Source organism: Corvus cornix, chromosome 12 (assembly GCF_000738735.6).
Source record: "Corvus cornix cornix isolate S_Up_H32 chromosome 12, ASM73873v5, whole genome shotgun sequence".
NCBI classification, from domain to species: domain Eukaryota; kingdom Metazoa; phylum Chordata; class Aves; order Passeriformes; family Corvidae; genus Corvus; species Corvus cornix.
In genome coordinates, this window is record NC_046342.1 from 20,797,882 (window position 1) to 20,825,531 (window position 27,650).

At 41.5% G+C, this 27,650-nt stretch overlaps 3 protein-coding genes across 3 annotated transcripts; 2 read left to right on the top strand and 1 right to left on the bottom strand.

Annotated features, from left to right (window-relative positions):
• The first annotated feature begins 520 nt into the window (after positions 1 to 520).
• On the top strand, positions 521 to 4,156 carry TRH (thyrotropin releasing hormone). Its single transcript, XM_010390298.4, has 3 exons — positions 521 to 605; positions 1,615 to 1,832; positions 2,699 to 4,156. Exons 2-3 carry the CDS (start codon positions 1,637 to 1,639, stop codon positions 3,268 to 3,270), a joined length of 768 nt encoding a protein of 255 aa, XP_010388600.2. The 5' UTR covers positions 521 to 605; positions 1,615 to 1,636; the 3' UTR covers positions 3,271 to 4,156.
• Positions 4,157 to 11,730: 7,574 nt separating this feature from the next.
• Positions 11,731 to 25,563, top strand: RBSN (rabenosyn, RAB effector). Its single transcript, XM_019280275.3, is given in 12 exon segments — positions 11,731 to 12,082; positions 12,085 to 12,171; positions 13,445 to 13,588; positions 15,399 to 15,499; positions 16,132 to 16,177; positions 16,268 to 16,429; positions 17,302 to 17,543; positions 18,352 to 18,422; positions 20,057 to 20,143; positions 20,573 to 20,675; positions 21,112 to 21,195; positions 22,091 to 25,563. Coding segments are annotated over 12 exon segments (2,286 nt in total). The 5' UTR covers positions 11,731 to 12,009; the 3' UTR covers positions 23,177 to 25,563.
• MRPS25 (mitochondrial ribosomal protein S25) lies at positions 25,538 to 27,633 on the bottom strand. Its single transcript, XM_010390300.4, is given in 5 exon segments — positions 25,538 to 26,637; positions 26,863 to 26,950; positions 27,256 to 27,362; positions 27,484 to 27,596; positions 27,598 to 27,633. Coding segments are annotated over 5 exon segments (522 nt in total). The 5' UTR covers positions 27,619 to 27,633; the 3' UTR covers positions 25,538 to 26,444.
• Positions 27,634 to 27,650: the final 17 nt, after the last annotated feature.

Consider the following 27,650-nt stretch of genomic DNA (forward strand, 5'->3'; position numbering starts at 1 on the left):
TTTGATGCTACTGAAGTAGAGTAACTATATGGTTTCCTCTCACATCAGTGAAATCAGTAAATAAATAGTGAGGGATAAAAAAGAACATATGCCAATTGTCTTTCTTGCCTAGCCTAATTAATTACCTACCTCTCTGCATCTACTCCAAAACCCTTGCTTAGTAGAGGACAAACAAGCTTAGTTTTGTTAAGCAAAGAAAACCTCCTTTTCTTTATGCTGAGTTACATAAAATTCAACATAATCTCTTCAGAGAATGGGAAAATAATTTCTGGGAGTCGAGCATGGCCATATGGAGGCCAGCAGATAACTGTGTGAATCTTAAAATGAATTCAAAATGTAGCTCTCTGAGAGCAGGAAAAAAACAAACAAAAAAAAAAGAACACATCATATCCCTTAAATTACCTCAGAGCTATTTGCATAAAGGGTCCAGAGGCAGTACAGTATAAGTACAGAGATGTGAGCCATCCAGAGAGCACACAGCAACGCTTCTGTTGGGTACTCCGTGTGCCTGCGGCAGCAAAAGGGCAACTCTGAAGCTCAGAGGCACAAACAGCTTTAAAGGACTTGGCAGATGCATCAAGCAAAAATCTGAAACTACAAATCAGGTAATTAATCAAGTAATTTCCTTTTTAGCAGATTCTACCTTTCTGTCTAAAGATTGCTCTGAGTCAAACAGCCTATGCAATGTTCTTAGGGCTGTTACTCAAGGATTTCATCAGAAGTAATAAAAACCTGCCAATAAGTAAGGTAATAAACTTATTCTCTATTTTAGATATTTGTAGGACTTCATAAAACTGTGCATTTCTTTTATGTTCTGAAGATATAATTAAGCTAAATGACTGCTATAGTAGTATTAAAGATGTATTCCATTCTACTGAAGGAACTCTGCTTACTGTAAAATAAATCCCTAAGTGTGCTAGGAATTCAGTGCTAGCTAGAAGAAATAGAAAAATACTTGGTATCTGGGCAAGAGGTAATAGAGGATACAATTATTATTATGTCTCTGAAAAAAGTATGAGGTACTTCCCTAATTTCTTTCCATGCAAGAAATCCCCCTGCCCCACAGAGCATAGCTGTCTTCTTATCCTGACAAATACCCAGGCACATGGCTACTTTAAATGTATAAAAAACCCCAGTTAAAAACTAGGGGATTATTTAGGTCTGGCTTTAACTAAAGGTGGAATGGAATTGCTGCTAATACCAGTATCATTTTAAAATGAACTCTTAGCAAAGGGAATTGCCTGGTGGAAATAGCAGGTGTAGGTGTCTGTACCTTGTGGGTACATAGTTCAAGGGGGAAATTAAGTTTGCCTCTTGGCAGACAGCAGAGTAAAATCACTGTTTTCAGAATCACCTGTGCCTTAGGATGTTCATATCATATTTATTCTGCCAGAAAAATGAACAACTGCCTGGTTTTAATTATGAAGAATTTAGATCCTTTGGAGGATAAAAAACAAACTGAGAGGTTAGTAACAGAAATGAGGAAAGACCCTAAGAGACTTCAATCCCTGCAGCAGTGCCATATTTGTTTTTTTCAGTGTCTGGAAATATTCCTGTTATTGCTAGGTTTGCTTGCTCCATCCTCCTCCCCTGTTGTTCTCTGTCCAACGGAAGTTGCAGGAACCCCTGTCCCACAATGCCATCTATCCAGCTGTCACTGCTACTCCTCTGCTTGACCTTGTGTGGTGTTTGCTTCAATGGGGGACATCTCCTTCCAGAGGAGAGTGAGAACATGGGAAGAAATCCCCTGGATGACATCCTTCAGAGATCTGAAAGCCTCATTCTTCAGTCTGTCCTCAAGAAAGCTGAAAAGGAAGAAGAGATTAATAAAGGTATATATTCCACTGGGGACACCCATTTGGTGATGGTATAGCACTTGGCTGAGATCATTAGATCCAAGGTATCATTTCCAGGTTCTGATGTTCACACTTAGCACTAGAACTAAGGGGAGGGGAAGGATAAGAGGGCTGCTGCAATACACTGACAGTTCTTCAAAGATGCTTTCTTCTCTAAGATCTCTTTTCTCAGGAAAGGCCGTACTATCACTAAGCAGCTGCTGCATAATAAAACGGTAGAAGCCTGTCACAGAAAACCTGCTTGTCTGGCAGGTACTTCCCTAGGGAAGCTCTAAGAGGACCCATGAAGGACATTCTGCAGTTGTGGATCCTATACCTAATGTAAATTCGAGGTGGGGGTGCTGCCATTCACCTACTACCTCAATCCTTCCTACTCCCCAGGAAAAGTGGGCTTTTTCCATGGCTGGGAATGCTAGAGGCTGCTTCACTGTCTGAAGCTCCTACCTTGTAGATGCTCTGCTACCACTAGTCACAGCAGTGGAAGATCAGACTCAGGGATTGCAAGAAACACCACATAGGTGCCTGCCAGCAAAAAAGGAGCACAGGGTCCTTCCACAGTGGAAGATGAGCTGGCCCCAAGGGCCCACAGGAAAAGCCATCTTCCCTCTTTGCATCAATGCTGAGAATTGGTTGTGTTGATCCAAGACCTGAAATACTAAGAAGAGCTTAAGAATGAGTAAGAGATACTAATATGACTGTTATGACTGTTATGACTGTTAGCTGGAAAAACTGAGTTGGCTTTCAAAGAGCAACAGATTATGATCCTGCTCCACAAATTCCTATTACAACTTCCTTAGTCAGTATTATGGGGTCTCATTAACGTTATTCTTTTCCTTGGACAGAATCAAATGCCCCTCTGCTACAATGGCTTTCCAAAAGACAACACCCTGGGAAAAAGTACCTAAGCAACCTGGAGAAGAGACAGCATCCTGGAAAAAGAGATGTTGAGAAAGACACATCTTATGGAGACATTCAGAAGAGGCAGCATCCAGGAAAAAGAGACATAGATGACCTTGGTATCTATCTGGAGCTGAAAAGGCAACAGCCTCCTGGCAGAAAGTCACTGTTGGATCAGTTTGCTAACAGCCCTAGGGCACAGCTAACCTACATGAATGAGTTAACCCAAAGAGAACATCGAGGCAGAAGATATCCTATGTACAAGCACCAGCATCCCAGCGAAAGAGGCTGGAATTATGAGGTAGACCTATATGGTGAGAAACACCAGCATCCTGGAAAAAGGCACTGGAATTCTGACAGCTCAGATGATATAGGCCCCTGCAACCTTCAGGGGTCATTTACCTGTCACAAAGGCAGCTTGTTGCTTGATTTAGTAGATGTTAACAGAGACAGGGTAGAAGAAAAGCGTCAGCACCCAGGAAAGAGATCAGCATGGGAGAGTGAAACAGAGGAATAAGAAAATAATTGTGTAGCATTTGCATTTGGTGAAGTAAACTGCCAGATCACCAAAACATTCCATTCACTCCCTTTTGGCTTCCTGTTGCTGACCTCTGCACCTATCTTTCAGTGTGTTAATGTTCCCATCCAAGTTAATAGCTTTGTCACACACTTAAAGCAAAGGAACCATCTGAATGGAAAAGGCAAGTACTGAGAATCTTCAACTCCCCCACTTTAGGAAGAGTGCTTATTTTCTTAGGAGCTCAGACCCCAGAACAATCCAGCTATGTGTTCCTAAATTAATAAAACAGGCTCTTAAATTTCTGTTCTGATGCTACTGAAGTAGAATAACTATATGGTTTCCTCTCACATCAGTGAAATCAGTAAATAAATAGTGAGGGAGAAAAAGGAACATATGCAAATTGTTTCAAAATGAAATAGAGCAAGTTTTCAGTTCTAAATGATAACATTCTGGAGACCTGAGTCCTTGTACACTATAACCTGTCCAGACAGTAAGCACTATAAAGAGACAGAAACAGTTTCAACTGGAACAAAACAGATGAGTGACTTCACAGTTTGACTTGGAACTGGCACAGGAAAACCTTTTACACCTAAGAGGCGACAGACTGCAAAGGGTTAATGCATCCCTGAACATCTCAAGCACACATTGTGACCCTCCTGACTGTGTACAGCCCACACTAGAACTCCCACCCTGGTGTGTCCACACTTCAGTCATGCCACTTGAAAACATCCCTTCTCCTCAGACAATTAATAATAAAGAGATCCTTTCCTTCCAGTGAGGATTTCTGATTTCTCTCCTCTCAAAGGAATGCTTTTATTTTCTGTGGTCAGACTTTCAAAAGTGTTCCTTTGATATGAATTATCCAATAAACATGAATAGTCAACTCTGGTGTCCTTATTGGTTGTGCAAACACAGTGCAGTAATGTGAAAAACATACAACCAACTCAAGCTAAATAAATTAACATCAAAGTGTATTTTTCTACATACAATCTCCTTGCATGTTGGTGGTCAGCACACGCTTGTACGTAAAACTGTTCCACTACTGAAGTAGAAGGATGATAGACTCCCTTTTCAAATCTTCCACCTGTATGACACACAAAACTATGTGTCTGGGCTAAACTCACAGCAGTCGTGTCGCCCACTTCACAGGGAACTTGATGAGAAGCTGATTTCCTGTTTGTGGGTCTAAACAATAGATTTACTGATTTTTGCAATTGATATGCAGTTACTGAGCACACTGAGTTACTCATATCACTTCTTGTTCATTCAAAGAGGTTACAGCACATCAATATTTTGCTAGAATGTTATTTTTACGAACAAATGAGTAAATTTTCCACCAACATTCATCCTCAATACCATTGAGACACATTAGCTGACTTGGAGCACCTCAGTTACAGAAGTCAGCTTTGCCATATGGTTTAGCTACCCTGAAGAAAAATAATTAATCATGTCACAAGTTTCACTGAAGGTAGATGCTCACAAGCTGATCAACACTTCAGATGGTCTATCAAACAATTTTTAACTTTGGAGGTAATATGCTGTTCAGTATGCGACAACGGGCACACCTCTTCTATTGACAGGGGGTTTCTACTAAACAAGTGCTGAAGAAATCCTTAGAGAAGATAGCTGGGGACATTCCATATACTTCAACTTCTTTCAGCACACTTTCTATTTATGATGCCTTTAAAAATGTTTCATTTGCATTTTATCAGGGAAAAAAGATTACTCTGAAGGATACCATTTCATATACCATTTTTGGCAATGAATGAATGCTGTTTAAACCCTGGGGAACACTACTTGCTATGAAATGTTCAAAATAAGTGAAAAACATGAATGAAAAAATTATCAAGTAGGTAAACATGGGTGACAGCAAGGATTACATATTTCAAAAGTTCTTTTTTTTTAAAAATAACTCAATGTAGTATTTCAAATTGTCCAGATTTTTTTTTTTTAATCAAAAGGACATTTTCTCCCAGTATCTGCATGAAAATTTCATTTCTATTTATTAATTTCTTCCTGTTATCTGCAATGTTGCAGACATACTAAGAGGCCAAGTACACTCTTTCTCCTACAGACATCATTCTCAGAGCACTGACTGCCACTGGGGATTTGACACTTTTGTGATTATGAAGCCTATACAAGCACAAGTTCGAAGTTAAGTATTTGTCAGATTTATCCAGACCCTAAAAGCTTTTTGGCTCTGGAGTTTGGCTAAGGGACTAAGCAGAAAATAGCCAGCTTTTATACTATAATGCTATGCTTCTTTGAATAGTAAGTATAGTGCAATCTCTTAGCAATACGTTTAGTTATAAGAATTTGTTAATTGCACATCTCTCTCATCATCTTATTTTTATTGTATACCTTCCCCTAACTGTCACTTTTTATTAGAACTTAAGAGAATTTAGTATCCATGCTAACATTCACAAGTAACTAGCTTTGCTCTGTCACTCACACTGTGACAACTGCAGAACCAGGCCTTGCAGTTGCACAGTTCCCTGAGGAGGTGCACTACCTGTCTGTCAAGCAGGCTGGGGCTCTTCAATGAGAACAAACCAGCAGCAGACTTGGTACAAAGGTCATGGAAGTCAGTAGAAAAATCTCCTCTGCAGAATCTGAATTAAATCCACAGAGCAAAGCCGTGCAATGGCCCTAATGTGGCAGCAGTCATGCAAAATCTTATTTCCAGCTTTAATTGAGACTAAAACAACCTCGCCAGATGAGTTTTTTGTTGATTCCACTACAGTTTTATATTTCTGGGTATTACCAGTTACTGAGACATAAGGGAGTTTGATTCCTAAAGCACAGATTTTACTTCAAAACGAGCTTTGTTTTTAATGGGAGCAGAAAGTTCATGTGAATCAGCTGTATAGTTAATATTTCCTGCAACTATTTTCAACACCTCTCACTATTACTGTTCTACGCCCCCCCCCACACACTTATGAGCCTTGACCTCTTTGCTGACCCACTGTAATTAGTAAGGGCTGAGTGTTTCCAAGGGACATATGGCGCCAATGAACACGTTTATTACTACTTATAATGGCTCATCAGTTGAAAAAGTTTGAAAAAAGTTTGAAAAAAGTATCATCATCACAGATAAAGTAGAGTCACTGCTTCCCTGGTAACTCACCAGTTAACATCAAAGGGTCTCAGCTGCAAGTTTAAAGCATCACTCAGGACATTGTTATAAATAAAAAATATGATCTAAAGAAGTCAAGTGGAGAATGCAAGAGGGATGAGGCTGTGTGAGGTCTAGATTGTACAGAGACATGACACAAAAAATGAAGACAGCGAAATCCTTTTGATTTTAGGAAAGGGGTATGTGGACTATTAGCATTAGGGTGCAGAAGCCTCTCTCCCCTTCCAGTAAGAACAACATGAACTCCCCACTCCTGCAGGGTAATGAGGAAGGGGTGGACACAGAGACCTTCAACAAAACCAGATGGGAAACTCCTTGAGAAAAATGAATTAATCTACCTGCCTTAAGATTACTTTTAGACCTGTGTAAAGACATTCATGCTTTGTTTCCTTGATGAAACCAATACAGCTTAAAAGTCCTAAGAAGGAAACCAAGGAAAGGACATTTGTCAGGTACCAGACAATTCACCTTGTCTGCTTCCACAAGATGGAAGGAGCACCAGCTGAAGGAGTGTTACTAGATCATAAAATGTATTGGTATGCTAGAGCGGGATACCAGTTTCTGATAGAGATGGGGCATGACAGATACCAATATAATGGAATGATCCCAGCCAAAAGGTGAAAACAGCTCTTGAATGTATTTCAGCCACTGTGGTTTGTACTGATGGCCAGTGAACCAGACAACAGTATGTCACAGAAGGGTTGAGAGATGGAAGGAACACCTTCCTCACTTACAGCTAACATTCCCTCACATTCTTCCTGTTCATATGCATTGGAAAGAGGGGGAATCTGGACTGAATAAATTGCACAAATACCCCTGCAAAATGGAATAGGGGTAAATGAGGATCCAACATGCCATAGTTAGTTGACATCCTCACTCTGTAATGGATGTAATGAATATGATGCAGCATAGACAATTTAATAGTTGATTGGTATAAGGAAAACATTAGATTATGACTGGGAAAACTAGGGAAAGTGATCTGAAGAATCTGCTTGAAATATGTTTGCTGATTTAGAGTAATTTTCACAGATAAGCATATGTTTCCACCATAAATTCCCTCTTGATTTTGAAGCTCGTACTGTGTGGGGTGTCTGAAGTTTTGTGAAAAAAGAAGAGGAAGAGGAGAAAAGTCAAGACAGATGAAAAATATAGTAAGAATTTATGAACGGTTCTCTGAGCTAAAGCAGTCAAGACAAAAAGCAAGCTCTTTGAACAAGCAAGTGGTGTTGAACAAGAAAGCAACAACAACAACCCTGCAAAAAAATCATAAATCATTTCCTGTCAAATACCAACTGGTGGGGGTATTCTGCTTATTGCTTTTAGACATGCTGTCTTCAATAAGGGGATTGGTTGTTGCACAAGTCTGTAGACAAAAGAGAAGACAAGAGATGCTAGAAGAGACAGCACCCAAATGTGGTGTACTTGACATTTGAAATGAGCCTTGAACGGAATCCAGGCACTGCGGTGTACAGCTCTTACAGTTAAACCATTAAATTAAATGTAAATGCAAAGGAATTCTGAATCTTCCTATCTCTCTTCCTCATAATTCGCCTACTTTATGTAAGTGCTGCCATTCCATGGCACTCAGGACCAATATGACACTCAGCAGCAATATGACAGATTATTCAGCAGTGTTAAGGGACCAAACAAATTTGAGATGATGACTGGCTTGCAGGTACCGAAGTAGTTAATTGACAAATCAGATAAAAGGGGATCAACAAGTAGTCAGCTGCCACTCTTACAAACCATCAGGCTGTCAGTTTAGATTGATGAGACTGCAAACACAGTAAAAATCATGGGTTTGGCATAGAAATGTAGCTTCTCTCCCGTCTACACAGACTAATTAAACAGATTTGTTATGTATCAAAATGTTCAGTATAAGCAACTCGAGTATATTGAATATATGAGCTTTGGTAAACTGAACAGCAATATGAAAATATTTCAGTTCTCCGAACAAAATGAAAAATACAGGAAATTCTGGTTTAGATCCACCTAAACAAACAAACAAAAACATTTTCTCTGATAAATTAAAATCAAAGATCATTAACGTTGTAGGTTTGTGCTAATGTTGAGGTTCATGCTATGCATTTCAGTGTTAAAGAGATTTAAAATGAATTTTTAAAAAATCTATCATTAAATTATAAAATTGAATTTAGGCCAATTTAAAAAACAGCATTAAGTTAAATTAACTGACCATTTAGTTTAGGGAATATTTACAAAGAACATTCTGATTTTCCCAAGAACAGTCTGATTTTTCACTCTGCTTACACTCTACTTACAAAGTCCATACTGAACTCAACGCTGTTAAATTTCAGATATTTTAAACCTTTTTTTCAGTAAGTCATTTTTGTGAAGAACATGCTACTTGAATACCTTGAGAAGTAGACAGGCATAATTTGCATTTACCTCTCCTGTGCTGAGAGCAGATTCCATTGCTAAACATTCTAAATGGCACTGAAGTTATTACAAGAAGTCGGAGAACACAGGTGACCCCAACTGGAACACATTTCTGATAGGGCTGTGCCATGGCTATGGGGCCAACTGTGTCCCCTTCCTCAGCCATACTCCCACTGAAGTTTCTCGGACATCAGTAGCAATGACCAACTTAGCAACAGACCAGGTGCTAAAATTCACAGTTAAGACTTACCACAACACACAAATATATTTTACAACTTATTTACTCACTGTTTGCCAAAGGATCTTGAATGCAGCAGAGGAGGAGTTACCTAACAGATGTGGGGTTTTGTTGGCTGAGCTTTTATATCCCAGTGGCAGGATGGGGCTGTACAGGTCTGACTTTGCTGCTGGAGCAAGTCCTTCTGTGCTACTGCTTGTTTGCATTCATTCACTGTGAGCCATTACTGATACAAATGCAGACCCCAAGAGCACCTGTAGAATTGCAGAAAGGTTTAATTTGTCCCCAAAACCTCTTCCTATTGCAACTAGCTGGATGAAAACAAATTAACTTTTGAAGCACTGTAAACTGAACTGCTTTAGACTGACCTGAATGTTTTCCCTTTGTGAACACTCTTCGTATGGGGAAGTGTGATGAGCCTGACCAAATAACAGCAGCTAAAATATTCTTGTTTACACCAGCACAAACCTAGATCATGCTCAACATCTGTTAAGGGACACAGAAGCTCAAATTTCCCTTTGGGAGCAAACTGTACCATTCCACACATCACTGTATCCGGCATAACTTTGTAATATCAGTTCTCTAATTGTCTCTGAGATGTTCCCAGTAAGTCTAATACTCTCATAAAGACCCAAATCATACTGAGCAGGTGCAGTCACTTCTTGGGGAAGGAGTTCTTCAGGACGGGGTAAAGATCATTTGTATTCAGAAACAGGCAAAAAAGTGGCATTTTCCTTTAAAAATATTGAGTGAAATTTCTTTTCAAGAGTGATTGATACTACACGGTGTTTTATCAGTACTTGAAAAAGATTAATCTGGTGAGACGTGTTCTCATATGTGTGGTCAAATGTAGAACATGCAAAGGAGCACAATTAACTGAAGATTCGGTGAAATGTTTGATTTCTCGCACACGTGCCAGCATGCCATCATCCTCCTCGCAACTCACTGCAGGCAGCCCTCACTGCGTGGTTTGTATTCCAAAAGGAGGCCACCAGACTTCAATTGTTCTATTTACCACTTTAATTAGCCTTTAAGACTTTATTTTTGAAAAAGAGCAGTTACTGAAGCTGTGGAGAGACAGGGTTAAGGAAAGAGCTTGCTCTTCTATACAACCTTACACCTGATTCTTACTACTTGGGAACGGCAGGAACGGATGGACTGCCCGGGTCAACAGGGCTCACAGCTTACAGGCAGGACAAAAACCTTTACAGCTAAAGCCTGTGAAATGCACGGCCGAGGCCCCCACAGGCCCTCGGCTGCTCTCAGACGTGCTTGTTGTGCCATCTAGTGACTGCCACGTCTCCCATCCCTTCACCCACCCCTTTTTCTGCCCCTTCCCTGCACATTCGTGACAAATGACGCACATGAAACAGGAACCAGAAAACTGAAATGCCGACAGAAACCTCCCCACGAGCTCTGCACCTACATGGATCTTGCAGTTCTTCTAGAGACACGTGCATTGCTGTAGTGTTCTTTCACTGTTCAGTGAGTTATAACTCACTGCCTCAACAGAGGATAGAAGGGGCAAGGAACAGCAAAGGTGGCACAGGTATGGCTCACCGCCAGGAAACTGCCCAGCTCCAGCAAATCCAGGGGGACGACACGACAGCACGCGAATCCTCTAAGGCACTGAGCCTCAGGCTGGTTCCTCAGGCTGGTTCTCTTCCTCCCCACCCCATCACGATCCGTGCTGAAAAGGTTTTAAAGGACTTAACCTGGAGGGTAGAAGAGCAGGGCACGATGAGTGAAAATCCACCTTTAATGGACAGGACTCAAGTGTAAATAGAACTGCCACGTAAAAAAAATCTCTGCCTCCAAAAGCTTGTAATCCTAACACATGAGGCCGAAGTGTGGTTACACAATCCTATTGCTTCCATTTGATTGGGAGTGTGTGAGATAAGGGATTGCTGCCAGCTGAGACTAAACAAAAGCTGGCATCAGAAAGGGGATACTGAAAAGCCCCTGGCGTTGCTTTACACAGCTCTTTGTCAGGAAGCAAGCAGTGGGATTCCTGGGCTCCGTCTGTGGCTAAGCACGTCACCGGCTGCTCTGGTTTGCAGTTTTGGGACACTTTCTTTAGGAAGACTCGGTAGGCTGGGAAAGGGAACGTTGGGCGTGTTAATATTGGCAACGGTGCTGCTCTTAAGCGTGCTCAGCGATTCGGACGCACAGCACAGACCCACCCGTGCTGTGCGAACGGTCCCAGGGCAGCACGGCGGGAAAGAGCGGGGGCGAGACACGTGTCCCCCACATGACAGCGCCGTCCCGCGCCCGAGAGGACTCTGCCACCGCACCTCTGCGGGCCCGTTACCGGGGCCTACTGCAAGGTGTCTGGACATGGCGAGCGGTCCTGGCCTCAGGAGAGACGACGGCCCCGTTCCGTGTCCTCCGCTGCCGCTCCCAACCTCCATCGATAGCTCTGCGCTGGGCAGCCTCCCCCGCGCGGTGTCGGGCTGGCCCTCCTTGTCCCCGCCCTTTCCTCTCATCGATGGCTCAGCGCTCGCCCCGCCCTCTGCCGCGCTCCGTCGCTCCCGACAGGCGGGACAGGCCGCGGCCGCCCTGCTTTGGAGACACCCACCGGGTGCTGAGGTGAGGCGGGCCCGGCCCTGGGCTTTTCCCAGGCCGTCCCTGGCTCTCGCTGGGCCACGGCCCCTCGGGCAGGCGGGGCAGCCCTCAGCGGCCTCTCCCCCGGCGGGTGGTGCGCCTCCAGCCCCGCCCCTCTCCCTGCTCGCGCGCAGCCGCGGCCCCGCCCCCGAGAGAGGCGCGCGGCCGTTTTCCTGCCCCGGGCCGGGCCGCGGAGGACGGGGCGGCGGATCCGGGGGGGAGTCGCGCCCAGCCCGGCCTTTCCCGTCCCCGTCCTGCGCCGCCGGTCGCACGGCGCTGCCCTGGTTCGTTTCAGGCCGTGCCTAAGAACGATGCGGTCCCCGCACCCCGGCAGCCGGTGAGGGCAGCGCGCGCGGCCGCGATGGCGTCGGGCTGCCCAGCGGCCTTCGGGGACCCGGCCGAAGTGCGTGAGGGCTTCCTGTGCCCGCTGTGCCTGAAGATCTCCAGGCGTTCCGGCAGCTCCAGGCGCACTACGAGGAGCAGCACCCGGGCGAAGACCGGGACGTCAGGGCGCAGCTCCGAAGTAAGGGCGGCCGCGGTGACGCGTTCGGCTTGGCCGTTGGAAATCCCTGCTCGTACTTCGAGTGCTCCCAAATGTCTGACAATAATAAAATATTAATTGAAGGGACTTAAAGGCGAGGCATGCAGTTCCATTCTTCTGCATATCTCTTTGGGCCATAGTATTTACCTTCTCCCGATACTTTCCATAAATTGATTTTAAAGTAGGCGCTAAAGGACATTACTCGTCAAATGTCTGATTTTATGCACGATTTTTATTATTGACCTCTTTGGGTTTTTTGTTTTGTTTTTATCTACTTACCTACTTATTTTTATCTTACTTATTCTATTTACTGTAACCCCGTGAATACCCAAGAATTAGGGTACAGAAGACTGTAGAGAATATGGGGAATCTCTGGTAGTTGCAAGGTTCCAGTTCATTAATTTCTTGTTTTGACAGTAGATAAAACTGTGGTTGCAGTTAAAGTGTAAAGTTAAGAAAGGTTGTTGTTGCAAAAACGTGGAAAAGAATGTGGGTGGTGGAACTGGCAGGAGATGTTAGGAGTGTCCCATATCTGTTATGGATTTCCACCTTTCAATAGTGTTTGGAAAATCCCTTTGAGTTCTGTTTTTACCCTCTTGCATGCACTGTGTTATTTTATATTGAGAGAAAAACGTTTAAAATATGGCAATAATTCTCTGTGTTTCCTGCAAAAGTCTCTCTGGTTTTGTTTTAGTATGCTAGAAATAGTGGCCTAGCAGTCTTGAATTTTTTTTTTCTCTTGAGATAGACTTTTGAAATATTAATCAACTTTTTTTTTGTGAAACCCTAGCCCTAACAGTGGGCTATTGAGTATTTTAAAAATTATTTATGTGTACAAGCACACTGAAATTCATAGTTTGTGCAACAAGACAAGGAAAGTGTTGAACATCCTTGAATCTGAAGAAGATAATTGGGAATTAGGAGAATTAATATAAAACTATATGGTGCCCCTTGCTGTGTGACAGGTCCCATAGTTTAAGACACGTTGCTGTTTTACAGTGAAGTCCCACAATGGAATGTTTTAACTTACTGTTTTGTTCTTAGGACCTCAGGCTACTTTACAACAGACAACAAAGAGCATTTTGTGTCATCTATGGTGCTCTGAACTGCATTTTGGTTCTAAGAATGTTTTGAGGATAAACTTATCCAGGAAAAAACTTTCTGTTAAAGAAGGGGAATATTCTATACTGGCTTCACATGATGAATATTTGGTGACTTGCTGACATGTTAGAAAACTTGGGTTTATCTTTTTCAGATCTAGTCCAGAAGGCCAAAAGAGCAAAGAAGAAATTGCTGAAACAAGAAGACGATGACAGAACTGACTCTGGATCTCAGGAACGATATGAGTCATTCAGCTATGGTGGAATAGATCCATACATGTGGGAGCCCCAGGAAGTAGGTAGGAGAGCTAGAAAGCAATACACAGTGGGGATAACTTTTGAGCTGAATTGAGAAAGTGCTACAGTATTGCTGAAGTGGCTTGGAATTGTGTCTGTGCTGCGCTGGATTCACTAGCAGGGGGTTCTGGTTTGCATATTAACTGTGGGCAGCCTGTCTGCATTGGGTGGGGTGTGGGAAAAACAGAGTTAATGGGGAGAAGAAAAAGCTGTGTATAGAATCAGTACCCAAACTACCCTTCAGGTAGCTGTTTGTCATGTCATTGTGCCTGTGCTGCTGAGCTCTGTTTAATCTGTGTTTATCTCTGTGCAACTAGCTTCATTTTGTGATTTTACAAAACAGATAATCCACTAATTAATAGCTGAATTATAGGTATATAAAATCTCCAGCTTTTGGGCTACACTTAAAGTAGCTGTTACTTTGCATGTTTGACAAAAAGATTATCCATTGATAAAACTTTCAGCTTTTTCCTTGGATTTGAGGTGTAGATCACCTCTTATTAAAAGGGGGCTTACTTTAAAAAGAACACGAACCAAAAAAAAACCAAACAACAAACAACCCCCACTCCTCTGAATCTAAATCTAGATGTGTAGGATTTCAAAGATAAGCTGACCGAGCTTGTAATTATAAATATTGCTACTGCCAATGATCTGTTACTATAACAGAAAAACTGTGGTTATTTTTGGAGGAGGAAGCAGCACCATCTCTGGTGGATCCTGGGAGGGTTTCTACTATGGTGCTGACAGACTAGGGCTGAGTCCTTTGGGTCTGGGGGGTCTGAGTTCTGTACATTGCTTTACTTTTGACTTTGTAAGTATTTGAGCAACGATCATAGTGTAAATACTAGCAAACAGTAAATTGAAGGAGAAGGTTTGTGAACATTAGAGAAGTGAGAACTGCTTTCTTATGAGAGTTGAGAAGATGAATCTTAGGGATTTTGGCATGGGATGGATCAGTGAAAGGGACTGTGTGATGTCTCCAAAGCAGTGGCTTAAATCAGTTACCCAGTGGAACTCTTTCACTCCTATGAATGCATCTTTGGAGATTGTTGTTGTTATTTTATTAGCATGAGGAAGTGAGATTCTTACGTTAGGTAGCATCAAAAAGCAACATCTGATTTTGAGTTCTACCAGCTGGAAGAAAGATTTTGTTGGTTGGTTGGTATGGGGTCTTTTGTTTTTTTGTCTATAACTTTGAATTTTAATACCTCACCCACCTTACTTGGAAAAGGAGTAATCTTAAACCGTAATCAACTGTGAATTGTACGTTTCTTAAAGAGATGCTGTATTGTTCTATCAATACTTGGTGATCAGTTTTCTGGAAATCTGAACTGTCATCAAGGATTTGATTCAGACCCCTAAAGGTGTAGAGATGATCAGAAGCAGGAAACAAAATTGATGTTGCATAGACCTCCGGTAATCCTTGGACTTGCTTCTTCTCTTTGTTCAACATGTAGCCAGGAAACTAAAGGGAGTTGGTTTTGAGAGCACTGCTAGTAGGTAACAGCTTACCAAATGTAACTGACAAATGAAGATGGAGAAAAAAAAATTGTTGGAGATGTTCTCTCTAACATAGTGCTGCTTGTTTTCTGTAGTAGAAGTAAAACACTGTTTATTGGTAGCCTGAAGATTAGGCTTTAACCTGCATGTTTTATTTACAGCAACGCTGTGAAAATGTAGGATTCCAATGTGTCTTTAAAATTGAATTTGAACATAAGAAATAAATGGTGAAGAGACATCTGTCTTTCAAGAGGCATTTAAATCCATACAGAGTACTTGGGTGACGAGGACAGCTTTCTGTTATCTCTGCAGGTGCTATGAGAAGCCGTCTTTCTGAATTCAAGAAACACCGAGCAGCCAGGATTGATCACTATGTAGTTGAAGTCAATAAGTTAATAATCAGGTTAGAAAAGGTAAATTTGGTGCTTTTTAATATTCCAGCCTTCTAAATGTTTCCTAGATTTAAAAAATTATATTTCAGTATGAAGTGTGCCCATTTATCTAGGAGTACACTTTCTAAAGGATACTAAACTATGACTCTCTTTATACATTACCTTGAGTACTGTGCATGGTTTGAGCCTGTGCTGTGGGTATGATTTCTGTTTCTATGCACCATTTTCAAGCTGAATATGCTACTTCCACATGCTTCAAGAACCATCTGTTCTCCTGTTTTATTTTCTCCATCTTTTATTTCACTGAATTACTCACCAATTTTTTTTGTCATTATTCTTCCAGCTTCTCATTCTTCAAAATCTGTCAATGGTACACTTGCATTTTGGCTCAGATGCAGTAATGTTGGCTGCAATAAGGATTATTGCAAAACCAATTTGCTGATTTGTACAGGTTTGACAAGTCATTGTTTAGCACTTGTATGGATATGGAATTAGAAAAAAAGTACAAAAGTTGCATGAGTCTGGTGTAAAACCGGCAGAAACTCCTCGCTCTTAAAAATGCCAGGTTTCTTTTACTTGTTGGGCTGAGTTGTGTTGGGTTTTTTCCTTGCAAAAGTATAATTTTCTTGAATATATTGTTTATCTTCTACCAGCTTACATCGTTTGACAGAGCAAACACTGAGTCAGCTAAAATAAGAGGTTGGTGTGAGCTTACCTGAGATTATTTGCCCCTGTAGTTTAACCAGCTGAAGAATTGAGTACTTATGTGGTGTGTATTCCTGCTCACAGCTATAGAGAAGTCTGTTGTGCCCTGGGTCAGTGATCACGATGTTCCATTTTGCCCAGACTGTGGCAGTAAGTTCAGTATCCGAAACCGACGTCACCACTGCCGCCTCTGTGGGTCTATTATGTGCAAGAAGTGCATGGAATTTGTGAATCTTCCTTTGGCAAGTAAGTACTGTGGAGTTTATTCTTCATTTTCTTAGTTCGCTTTGAGTGCATCCTGGCTTTTTGTCATTAGAAAAAAATATGCTGGTAATAGTCTGGCTCTGCAGAAAACTTCCATTCAGTTTCATGCAGACACTTGTCTGTGAAACAGAATACAAAGAATGATTTCTCCTTTCTTTGTCTCTGTTCCTTCAGATTTGGAAGTGTTGCATAACACTGAAAAATTTACTAGAAATAATAGTAGTATGAACTCCTGCTAAATACAGCTATTATTTATTCTACTGAGTACCATAACTATGGAGCTGTTAACTTTAGGAACTGCCAAGGTTCTTGACATTTGAAAATACTGTGGATATTTCCAATTTTGTCTGTGTTGTCCAAATGTTGCACCTTGGGACAACAACTTAAGGAAATTCACGTATAGGCCTTTAAGAACTACTTCAAGCCTTTATTTTCCTCATGTGGTGCACTGGAGAGGAGACTATTTTCTGTGGACATAAATGACATTAACTTAAATACTTTTGGAGTGTTCAAGCACAATGCCTGGACACCATTATCATACCTGTTCTACACATTGTTTTGTGACTGTGCAGGCTCAAACATGAGAATGCTTCTAGGCATGAGCAAAGTAGGTGATGCTCAGGAGCCTGCTCTCTAGCTAGTTTTAAATACAGCAGGATTTACAGTGAAGACCCAAATTCTGACTTGCAGTTGTGGTTGTCGTGCAATCCCTGCATGGCTTTCAGCAGACTCTTTCAACCTGGTTTTCTAATACCACCTAAATGTAAAGTTTCTGTTAAAGGGCAGTTTGTTTGTGTTGGTAAAATCTTGTGGCTTCTCCAGTTACTGTAAAATTACCTGTGTATAATTTTTAGGCAAACTCACTAGTGCCAGCAAAGAGGCCTTGGGTTCTCATACTAGCCCGAACTCCTCACCCAACAGTGTCCATGGCTCCCGCCGTGGCAGCATTAGCAGCATAAGCAGCGTGAGCTCTGTTCTGGATGAGAAGGATGATGACCGAATCCGTTGTTGTCAGCACTGCAAAGACACCCTGTTGAAGAGAGAGCAACAGATTGATGAGAAAGAATACACACCAGAAATTGTGAAACTCTATGAGGTAAGTCAAGCTCTGTGCTACAGTGTGTATGTCTGCAGTGGTCACTACTTGACTTTTGGCTTGTTACCTCATGTCTAAGCTCTTAATTTATGACTTAATACTGACTTGTGTTAGAAGAGGCTGTTGGGTGTTTATGCCACGTAACCAAGACATATCTGAAATGTTGGAATCAGTTGCAATATAGTATTTATATCCCGCATTAATTTCAAACATCTTTTTAAAATACATCTTCATTCTCATCTGGAACTAGTAGTTCAGACATGCATCTCTTAAAATTGTGAACTTGTTTAAACCAGTGATACACTGTGCATTTGATTGGTGGGCTGCACTGCAGCTATGGGACTTGATGTTGTCCCCACTGTTTGTCCTCACACTGATGGCAAATGCTTTCTTTGAACCACCTCTACCAACATGACGTTCAAATGTGCTTTGCAGCTGGTACTGATGATTACCAGGTATCTTTTCAGTAGAGTCCACAAACTACCTGGGTTAGTATTAATGGGAGTTTCTGTTGATGCTCTTGTTGGTGAAAAGATGTAAGGCTAGAAGTTGTCCAAGTCATCCATTCAAACAGCTTCTTGATTCAAAGTCCACCTTGCAGGTCTACAGCAAGTCTTTCTCTCTTCCTGACAACGCCATATGTGTTCTGAAGATAACAGGAGAGTCTTGTCATCCTGAGTAGTTAAAGTGGCTTTCATCATGGTTAACTTTAAATCTGCACAAGCAGCATGAAAAGATGTATGTCAGCATGTTCTTGCATTCGTGTTTTAATATAAGTTCTCTTTTTATATATTTTGTTTTAAACAAGAAACTTCGACTCTGCATGGAGAAGGTTGACCAGAAAGCACCAGAATACATAAGGATGGCAGAATCACTAAAGTAAGCCCCATTGCTGGTTATGTTTATGAGTATATGTATTTTTCCTCTAAGTGTGGGAAGTAGTAAGGAAGTGGTGTACTAAGGCTGCAAGAGTGTGTACATTAAAAGAAAAATCAGTGTTTCATGATCTGTTGTCTTCTGGATGCTCTTCATACAAAGAAGTACTGAATTAATTATTAGTGGTAACATACAGAGAAGTCGTTTGGTTAATTTTTTTAAAGCCACTTCCCAGTGAGGCACTACTATCATATTTTGACACATCATCTTTGCAAAAAAGGAAGTACAAGGCTACAATTCTTGTGTAAATGAGCCTCTTCAAAACAGCTGCAGTAAGCTGTTGCTGTCCTCAGCTGCATGCTCTGGCTTCTGAGGAACGCCAGCAGCAGCAAATCATTAGAACACTTCCTGTCTGTTCTGTGTAAAGCACCTTCACCTAGCACTTGTTCTGAATGTACCTGGCCTACCCTGTGCTGCACTGAATAAGCAACAGTCTCATATTTCAGTTTTGTGCGTAATTTCTTGCAGTAGTATTCTCTCACTGGGGTAACTTAAGTGTTTCCAACTCTCTCTGTAAGAGGTTGCCAGGTTATACTTTTGGCTTGTACAGTAAGAGAAATACACACATTGGTCTTTGACTAGGAAGCATTTCCTTTTGAAAAGTGAAAGTTAACAAATATTGCTGTACCTGTCCTTTAGATCTAATGGTTGTAGAAAAATTAGTAACAAAATTGCTTTTGTAAAAACACTCCTTGTAATAGGAAGAAAGAAGTACAGAAGGTGAAAAACGTGCTAAGATACTACTGCCTTTTGTCATTAATTCATGGAAGATTGGGTTATGTGACTTGGCAGCTGGAGAAAAGTAAAAATACAAATGTCCTGGATAATGGAAGTAAACGTCAGAAAACAACAGGCTTGTTATTGGCAAAATTAAAGTTTTCTGACTAGTACTGTGTCCTGGAAATTGGAATCCTGTGGGTAGTGAAGTTGCTTTTGAGAAAGTGATTCTTATAATTTATATTTGTGGTACAAAAGGATAGGCAAGCTAAAAACTGGTGAAGAGTTTTCCCCACTAAATCCTAATTTGTTTTATCAATAAAGCGGAGACTCTAGAAAAGTGTCTGTAATTGATTTGTGTCCCTATGTGGACAGTCATGTAATGGCGTCTTAAATAGTACACCTTGTTGAGCCTATTATTTTGCTTTCTTACATGCTAGTGCAGGTGACTGTTGTGCTTTAGTGGTACAGTTAGTTACTCAGAGTTTTTTTCCCACCAAGTTGCCTTGAAAAAAATCTCCACAAAATAGATACATTTGCTAAGCATGTGTATATTTTAGGTATTACTTGTTGAGTGGCATTTTTGTGTTAGAATACAGTTTCTCCTAGAGTAGTAATAATATAATCATAAATAAAATTATCTTCTATGAAGTGTTCATGTTCACAAAATGATTATAATTTTCCACTTTTGTTACAAAGAAAGGTTTTTTTAAACATGAGCCTGAAATAAAGTCATCCAGCCCTTTAGTGTTAGCAGTTCTTACCACTGCTGAATCTTGGTCATCTTGGGGGAACTTGTAATGTTGTATGTGGTGTTAACTGGATGCATGACTTACAGTAAAGTTCTGTTTATTCCTTAGTGCTGGGGAGACAGCCTACAACCTTGATCATGCTAACGACTTGAGGGTGGAGATTCAAAAAATGTATGAATTTATAGATGCCTTAAGGTAAAAGATCATCTCTCTCCCTTTTACCCCCAGCATGTGTGTATCTCTGTTATGACTTTACTGATTATATGGGTGATCAATTTGTCTGCTCAGTTGTAAAGAGCATTTGAAAAGGTAGATGCTGTTCCTGTACACTACCAATTTCTACTTTCTTCTCCGGCCTTAAAATTCATACATTCCTCTGCAGTAGGAATAACTAAACATAGAGGAAACAAGTAGCAGCACCATTTAGGGGGAAGGAATTATTTTTACAGGGTTTCTTTGTTTTTATAAGGCTGGGAGTGGAAAGTGTTACAAATTGTAATATCCAAAACTGTCTATCTAAAAGAACATCAGAAGTTTTTAATCCAGTATTGTCTCTCTACTTTTGTTGCATTTTTCCTGATTTTGTTTTAGAACTGATGAGGCTGTATGTTTGCTTTGATTCAGTAAGAAGATTTTGAGTCTAGGCTTGCACGAAGATCCTCAACCTCATCCTAAAACACTACAACTTCAGCGAATGATAAGATATTCAGCTACACTTTTTGTTCAGGTAAATAGAGCATATGCTGTGAGATGAATGTACATTTTAGATAGCGTTCTCTTCTCTGCCAGGCAGCCCTGTGATTTGGAATATTTTGACAGGAGCCTGAGTTCTATACATTTTCTGCATTTTCTGTAGTTCCCCTAATGACTTATGATAGCCTTAAATAAGCTGTCTTGAACACAGAACTTGCACTCAGAGCAGCACTGGGCCTGGGAAACCTAAGAGATGTGTGAGCCTTGGCTCTTCCCCTTGCTGAGGTGTGGGCCCACCCAGCAGTGCAGCTGTGCCAGCAAAGGTGTGTGCAGACCTGCCGCGGGGACTGCAGTGTAGAAGCATCTTCGATGTGTTTTTGGGGTTTCTGCTGGTAGTATCTCTTCTTCAGGACTTGAAAAATGGGCTGAATACCTGCAAGCAGCACTGTAAACATTTCGATTTTTTCCAGGAAAAACTGCTTGGCCTAATGTCCCTGCCAACCAAGGATCAGTATGAAGAACTGAAGAAGAGAAGACTGCATACGGTAAGACAGGTTAGGATCTGTTACATCTTGTATCAGGCCTTCTCACAGATACAAGCCTGGGAGCTGTGTGGGTATGAGTAGTTGCCTTCAACACTGGATTTCAGTTTGTCATTTTTTCATCCATATTGTCCCATCCCCTTTCCCAGGGATTCATCTAGCTCCTGCTTTGTTCTGCCCAGAACAGAAGTAGGTGGGCATGGAGCAGCTGGACGCTTCTAGAAAGCAGCAGGGACTCAGGTGCATGGGCTGTTTCTGCTGCAGTGCGTGCAGAGCAAGCCCTGAAGTGTGTCAGTTTATATTGACTTTGAAATTGTGTTCAGGAATTCACTCACAGAAGTAGAATTTGGAAACTTCTTTCATTAGTGGAAAATGACATATTAGAATAAGGATGCCTCTTCAGGGAGAGAGGGTTTTTTCCTTTAGGAGGGAGGACATCATTAATTATAAACTAAAGCCAACTTCATCTTGAGGTATGAGTTGAGAAATAAGAATTATCCCACTCCAAAAGCCAGTGATACCAGTGACCTTAAACACTGATGTTCTATTACAGCTGTCTGCTGTAGTAATATGTGATATGATTAATGTCCAAATCAATCTAGACCACTTTTTGCACAGCTGCATTAGGCATTTTTTTCCTCTATAAAGAGAACTGTTGCTCCTACTTTCCCTCAAGTTTGTAGAGGCAGATGTCATGGGATTTTCATCAATATAATCACAAACTCATGGGAAGCATTTAAGGCATAGTATGAAAGTAAGAATTTTCTGCAAAGCAACCAAAGCTGCAGCTGATCCCTTTTAGCAACAGCCAGCAATATCTTAAGATCAACTAACTTGTATCTATGGATATTTAGAATGAAATTTTTCAAGCACATGGTGTTTTCTTACTACATGTTTTTTTGTTTAGGTCGCTCTTGAAACACAGGGAAAACAAGAGGAAAAGCAGAAGGGGTTTATCTCCATATCTGCATCTGCAGTTAATGGTGATGAAACTCACATAAAAAAAGGAACAGTCAGAAAATCTGAAGGCTGGTTACCTACATCTAGCATTTCGAGAGAGAGCGAGAGAGCAGACCCACTTCTTCAGCAGATTGACAATATCACATCCTTTATTAAGCAAGCAAAGGCAGCTAATAGGATAGATGAGGTCCATACTTTGCAAGAGAACCTGATGCAGCTTCAGGATGAATATGATCAACAACAAACTCTGAAAGCTATTGAGCTTTCTAAAAAACAGGCAGAAGAGGAGGAGATACAGAGGAAGGAACTTCAGGTCTTTCATGAAAAAGAGTGGGAAAGAGAGCACCATAAATTCATGTCTCAGCATTCAAGGACACGCTCCTTAGACTTCAGGGAAGTCAAACAGCATTTGGATGCTACTTGGATGAAAGGGGACACAAATTTTGAAACTCCTGCTGTTGAGCAGCTGCCAGCTAAGGAGCACTTGACCTTCACACTCAAACCCCAGAATGTCCCACAGTGTGACAAAGACCAGGATCAGCCAGCCTGTCTAAATCCCTTTGAGGATGAAACAGATACCCCTCAGGTAGAGGAAGATCCTGCTAACCCATTTGCCAAAGACACCTCTCCAATGGTTTCTTTCTCTAACACAGCTCAGCAAAGTGGTAAAAAAGAATATAATCCATTTGAAAGTGAGGAGGAGGATGAACAAAGTAATGGAGCACCTGGCAGTACTTCAAACCCCTTTGAAGAGGATGAAAATCCATTTGAAAAGCCTGGGGGCAGTTGGAGTTCAGGGAATCCATTTGAAGAGGGATCCTCTGTCAATCCCTTTGAAGTGGAGGATGGCAGTGAGATCTCTGGAGAGGAGGCTATAGAGGAAGAGCTGCTTCTCCAACAGATAGATAATATTAAAGCTTATATATTTGATGCCAAACATAGTGGACGACTGGATGAGGTGGAGGTACTGACAGAGAACTTAAAGGAACTGAAGCACACATTAGCAAAGCAGAAGGAGAAATCTAACTGCTGAAGCAGCAATAGGGCTGGGTAATAATTCAGTCTGCTGTTAAATATGGGAAGGTAAAGCAGATACTTACAGGCAGGAGTACAGATCACAAGAGGAAATTGGGAGAATCCTGACTTGAAAGCACTTTCATTTAGACATTGCCACTACTACACAGTCTTGAAGAAAGCATCTGAGGAATGCTGCTGGTCTCAAAAGCTTATTGTAAGAAATTTTAAAGTAACTTTTTTACAGCACTTTTAATGCTAACTGGTCTTACTGAATGCTTATTTTGGTCAAAGGGGTTAAGTGCTAATAGGGAACTATGATGTGGAACTGGTTGGAATGTTGGTTTGCCCTCTTTACCGCTTCCTGCTGTAGTGTTAGCCTTTCAAGTGTGGCTTTGACTAAAGAGAGATGAAAACTTTTCTCAAACTCTTTCATCCTCTCCTGACCCAGGGTAGCTGAATGCTAATGGTGTTCTGGGAACATGCTGTTAAAGAGCTGCTGTGATTCTCCAGGGTGCTGAATGTACAGGCTCACAGATCAAGTTTGTGCAATGCTAATAAATACCTAAAAGGGATTTTAAGACTGAGAAGAACTTTCTAACTGATCTTAGTTTATGAGTAGCTTTTTAGTGTCTGTATAAAGATTCCCAAGTAAAATTTGGATGCTTCTTTTCATCAGTTCTGGTTTCCCATTTGCTCTGAGCACAGACTTTGGTGTCATAGCATCATGCTGGCTTCAGACCTGCTCATAAGGGAGCAAGTGCTCACTTCCAGGGAAAGAAGCATCAGGCCAGCACCACTTCTAACTATAATATAAAGGGTGAACCTCCAATCGCTAATTACCTTATGGAATCTACACCTTCCTTTAAATCATCTGGGTGACAGAATGATCATGTTTGTTGTATTTGTGAGAACACTTTTTTTGTAGCACTCAACACAAAATTTAGTTTATAATGGAAAGCTGAGATGCCACTGAACTGGAATTTTGTGAAAGCTGGGAGAAAAAGTCTGTGGCTGCAGTAGTGCCAAATAGCAATTCTTTCTCATGTTAGATTCCCTCAGTTCTTATGAGAATCAGGCATATCTGTTTTACATAAGGAACTTCAGATTGAAGACCTCCTGTAATCCTGTGGCCTGGGGGATGACCAGGTGACAGCCAGCACCTGTGATGCGGAAGGACCTACAGCTGGGTAAATGCAGGGCTTTTGAGAAAGATGGAATCTTTCTCAAAAGAGAAAGACTTGCTTTGATTTTTATATTTGAGAGGCACAGGCTCATCATCAGAAATCAATGTTTGCAGTAGTGGTGGTGGTGGTGGTGAGTTAGTCTTAAAGGGTTCTTTATTTAAAGCTGAAATGGAAGAAAATCAGGCAGATCGCACTAACAGTAGTGGCCTTACTCAGAAGTGTGAAGTTCTGTGGAATGGGACATGTGTTTTAATTATGTCTCTGATACTGACATAGCTGTAACCCCAACACTGCATAAGATTTTAGAGACAAATAACTGCTACCTAAAGAGCAGGAGCTCTAGTTCCTAGCTGTGAGTAAGTGGAGGTAGGGACTTGAGGAACTGTTGTTTAAAAAGCCCAAACCACCTATATCCTCACTTAATAGCACTAGTAAGGGGTTGAAGTAACTCAGACCAGCCAGTCAAGGATACCTGATGTTCTGTCTGGTGTACCCTAAATCTGGATTTGAAAGGTGTGCAGCAGAGGTTGGCTTAAGACCATGAAGTTCTTACACTGATGTTTTATTAGAGCTGATCGAATCCCCGAGTGTTATTTTGCACCAAGAAAGAACAGAGGATTCTGAAAGGTCTTGAACAGAACATAGGTGCCTGGCACCAGATTCATGAAGGCAGCAAAAACTGTTGATAGCTAAACAGAATCCCTGGAATTGTTTAAGAGAGATAGTGTAAGGCAGTTATTTAGGACAGACTTGGTTGCTAGTCAGGAGGATTGCTTCCTGCACTCTAACCTAATGCTGTTTTAGGTATCAACATGAAAAAATGTTTCAGTGGCTTCAGCTTTCAAATTAAATGTGTTTTTTTCCTTGTTGCAACTATCCTGCCTTGTTTATATTTTCTGGCTAATACACTAATAACTAAAGTATTCTTATTGTATATGTAATACATTATTTTTACAAGCAGGTAACAGACTAGCATACCTCATGATCTTTGTCAGTGTTAAATGTGATAGAGTAGACAGCTAATACTAAAGTCATCTCAAAAGTGAAGAACTTCGCTGGTATAGGGAGTGCTGTGAGGCTTGCAAGGCACAAGGGAATGAAGATGTCTTAAGCATAAAGCTCAATAACTAATTAGCATTGACTTTTGTTACAACTGCATGCACTACTCTGTATGAAAACTTTGTAAAAAGAGATGAAATAAAACAACATGTTTATTTTGTGTTGTGTTTGTCCTTAACAATTTGTACAGGATGCTTCAATCAGTGTGAAATTTTGTATTCAACCATGAGTTCAGAAATGCTGCACTACAGTTCTACAGTAACTGGCATGGATAAGCCTGACATAAAGGTCTGTACAATGGAGTACAGTCTATCATGTTTATACATATTACAGGTGTGGTGTAAGTGTTTGGTGATGCAGAAGCTGTGATGATTTAGAAGGGTTTTTTTTGATAATTGTAAAACTTATCTTTCATATACCAGTTTGCCCATTCTCCGTTCCTACTGGGTCAGTGTTTCTCAGAGCTGCAGTATCAGCTGCAAAAGTTGTATCTTGCTGGAAATGAAGACTCTGAACTGTTTCTGATTCAACTACATAAATTAAGAAAATTCAATATTTGATTTGAGATTGGAGTTACATTATCATTTGGCTGTCTTCAGTTAGTACAAGAGGGACTTTTGCACCACTTTCTATAAATTATGGAATTCTGTGCTGCTTCCAAGATTTAACTTTCTAGTCTAGCCTCTCTGTCCCAAAGAAAACATGATATTGGTTTTGCCGTAATTGTCTATGTCCAGGCACGAACAGGAAGTAAGACTCTAGTAATTTTGTTTTCCAGTGTTGACTGCAATACTTAGTAGAACCCCAGCTTTTTTGGTGCCAGTTTCGACTTTTATTCATTTTTCACTTAAATATTCATTGTTTGTAATAATACAAACAATTCAAATGTAGCTGTAAGAAGGTTTATGAGGCAGAGATGTCTGTACTGAATGAACTTGCTTGTTCCTCTTCCCACTAACTGTTAGCTCTTGTCTCTCACTGAAGCACCTTCATTGTCCAGCCCTGAGGAAAAACAGCTGCATGACTTGAGATCTTGAGATGTCAGGCTGCTGATTCATTGTTCATAGCAGCTTTGTATTTTCCCCTCATGTCTTTGGGCAATGGTGCAAAAGCAGGGCAGGGAACTTGGCCTTCAATCTCACACATGCATTCTCGCAGATGATACTTCTTGGGCCCGAAGGTTGCTGGATGTGATAGTTTTTTCCTTTCTCTTTCTTCTTTTTCAAGTGTTCCTCTAGAAAAGAGATCGGTTTGTTACTCTCAGAAGTCTCAACTGCAATACTTCCTCTCCCTTCCATAGACCCAGGTTATCAGAAAGATGGATTTACAGTCCCCAGCTTGTGGACTTCCCCATGCTTGTGTCAATTTTGTTTGGGAAAGGTGGTATTTCCTTCTGTATTCCACAAAAGTTTGTTTTATGTATGGTAGATGGTATGTTAGCTTACTACATGTTACTTACTTGCTTTTCCCCAGGATTTTTTTAACATGCTCTGTTATCTCTTTGTTGGTTTTATCTTCCACATCAACCAAAACTTGTTCTCCATTGTCTGTCAAGAAAAATTCATAATAATGTGTCAGGTGCTACTTCCCCCCTGCGTGCCGTTTAGAGAGGCTTTAAACGCATACAAATGAACAATCTGCTTCCCTGCTGCAGTTAATGTTTAATGCAATGTTTTAAGTGCAAAAGCAAAACCTCCATGAAGGCGGTTCTAGGGGAGCTGCTAACGGCTGAAGCCCTGTTCCTATCAAGCAGGGGCTTTGCGCGCTGCAGCCGAGGCAGGGCCGAGGGAGAACGGCACAAGCGCGGCGCGGCCACGGCTCTGCAGCTCCGGCGGCCCCCGGCGGGACCTACCCAGGTAGAACCGCAGGAAGGGCGAGGGAGTCATGTTCCTGAACAGCATGATCTGCACCCAAGGGTTCTTGTACTGGATCTGGGGGATGTTGAAAAACACGAACTTTCTGGAAAGAAAGAGAAAAGCACGCAAGGACTGGCGCGTTGTCTCTGCGGAGGGCGCGGCCCGCGCAAGCCCTGGTGTCTTTGCAGGGGCAGCCCACGCTCCCGCCTCGCCCCCGCACTCACCTCGCGCCTTCGCTCAGCTCTCCCGCCGTGTTGTAGTTCACGGTCATAACCTTCACTGAGCTCTTGAACACCACGTCGCCCTGGCTGAGGTACTGCAGGGTCCGGCGCACCGGGGAAGCGGCCCTTCATCGGCATCGCGGCGGCCGCCGGAAAGGGCGGCAGCGCTC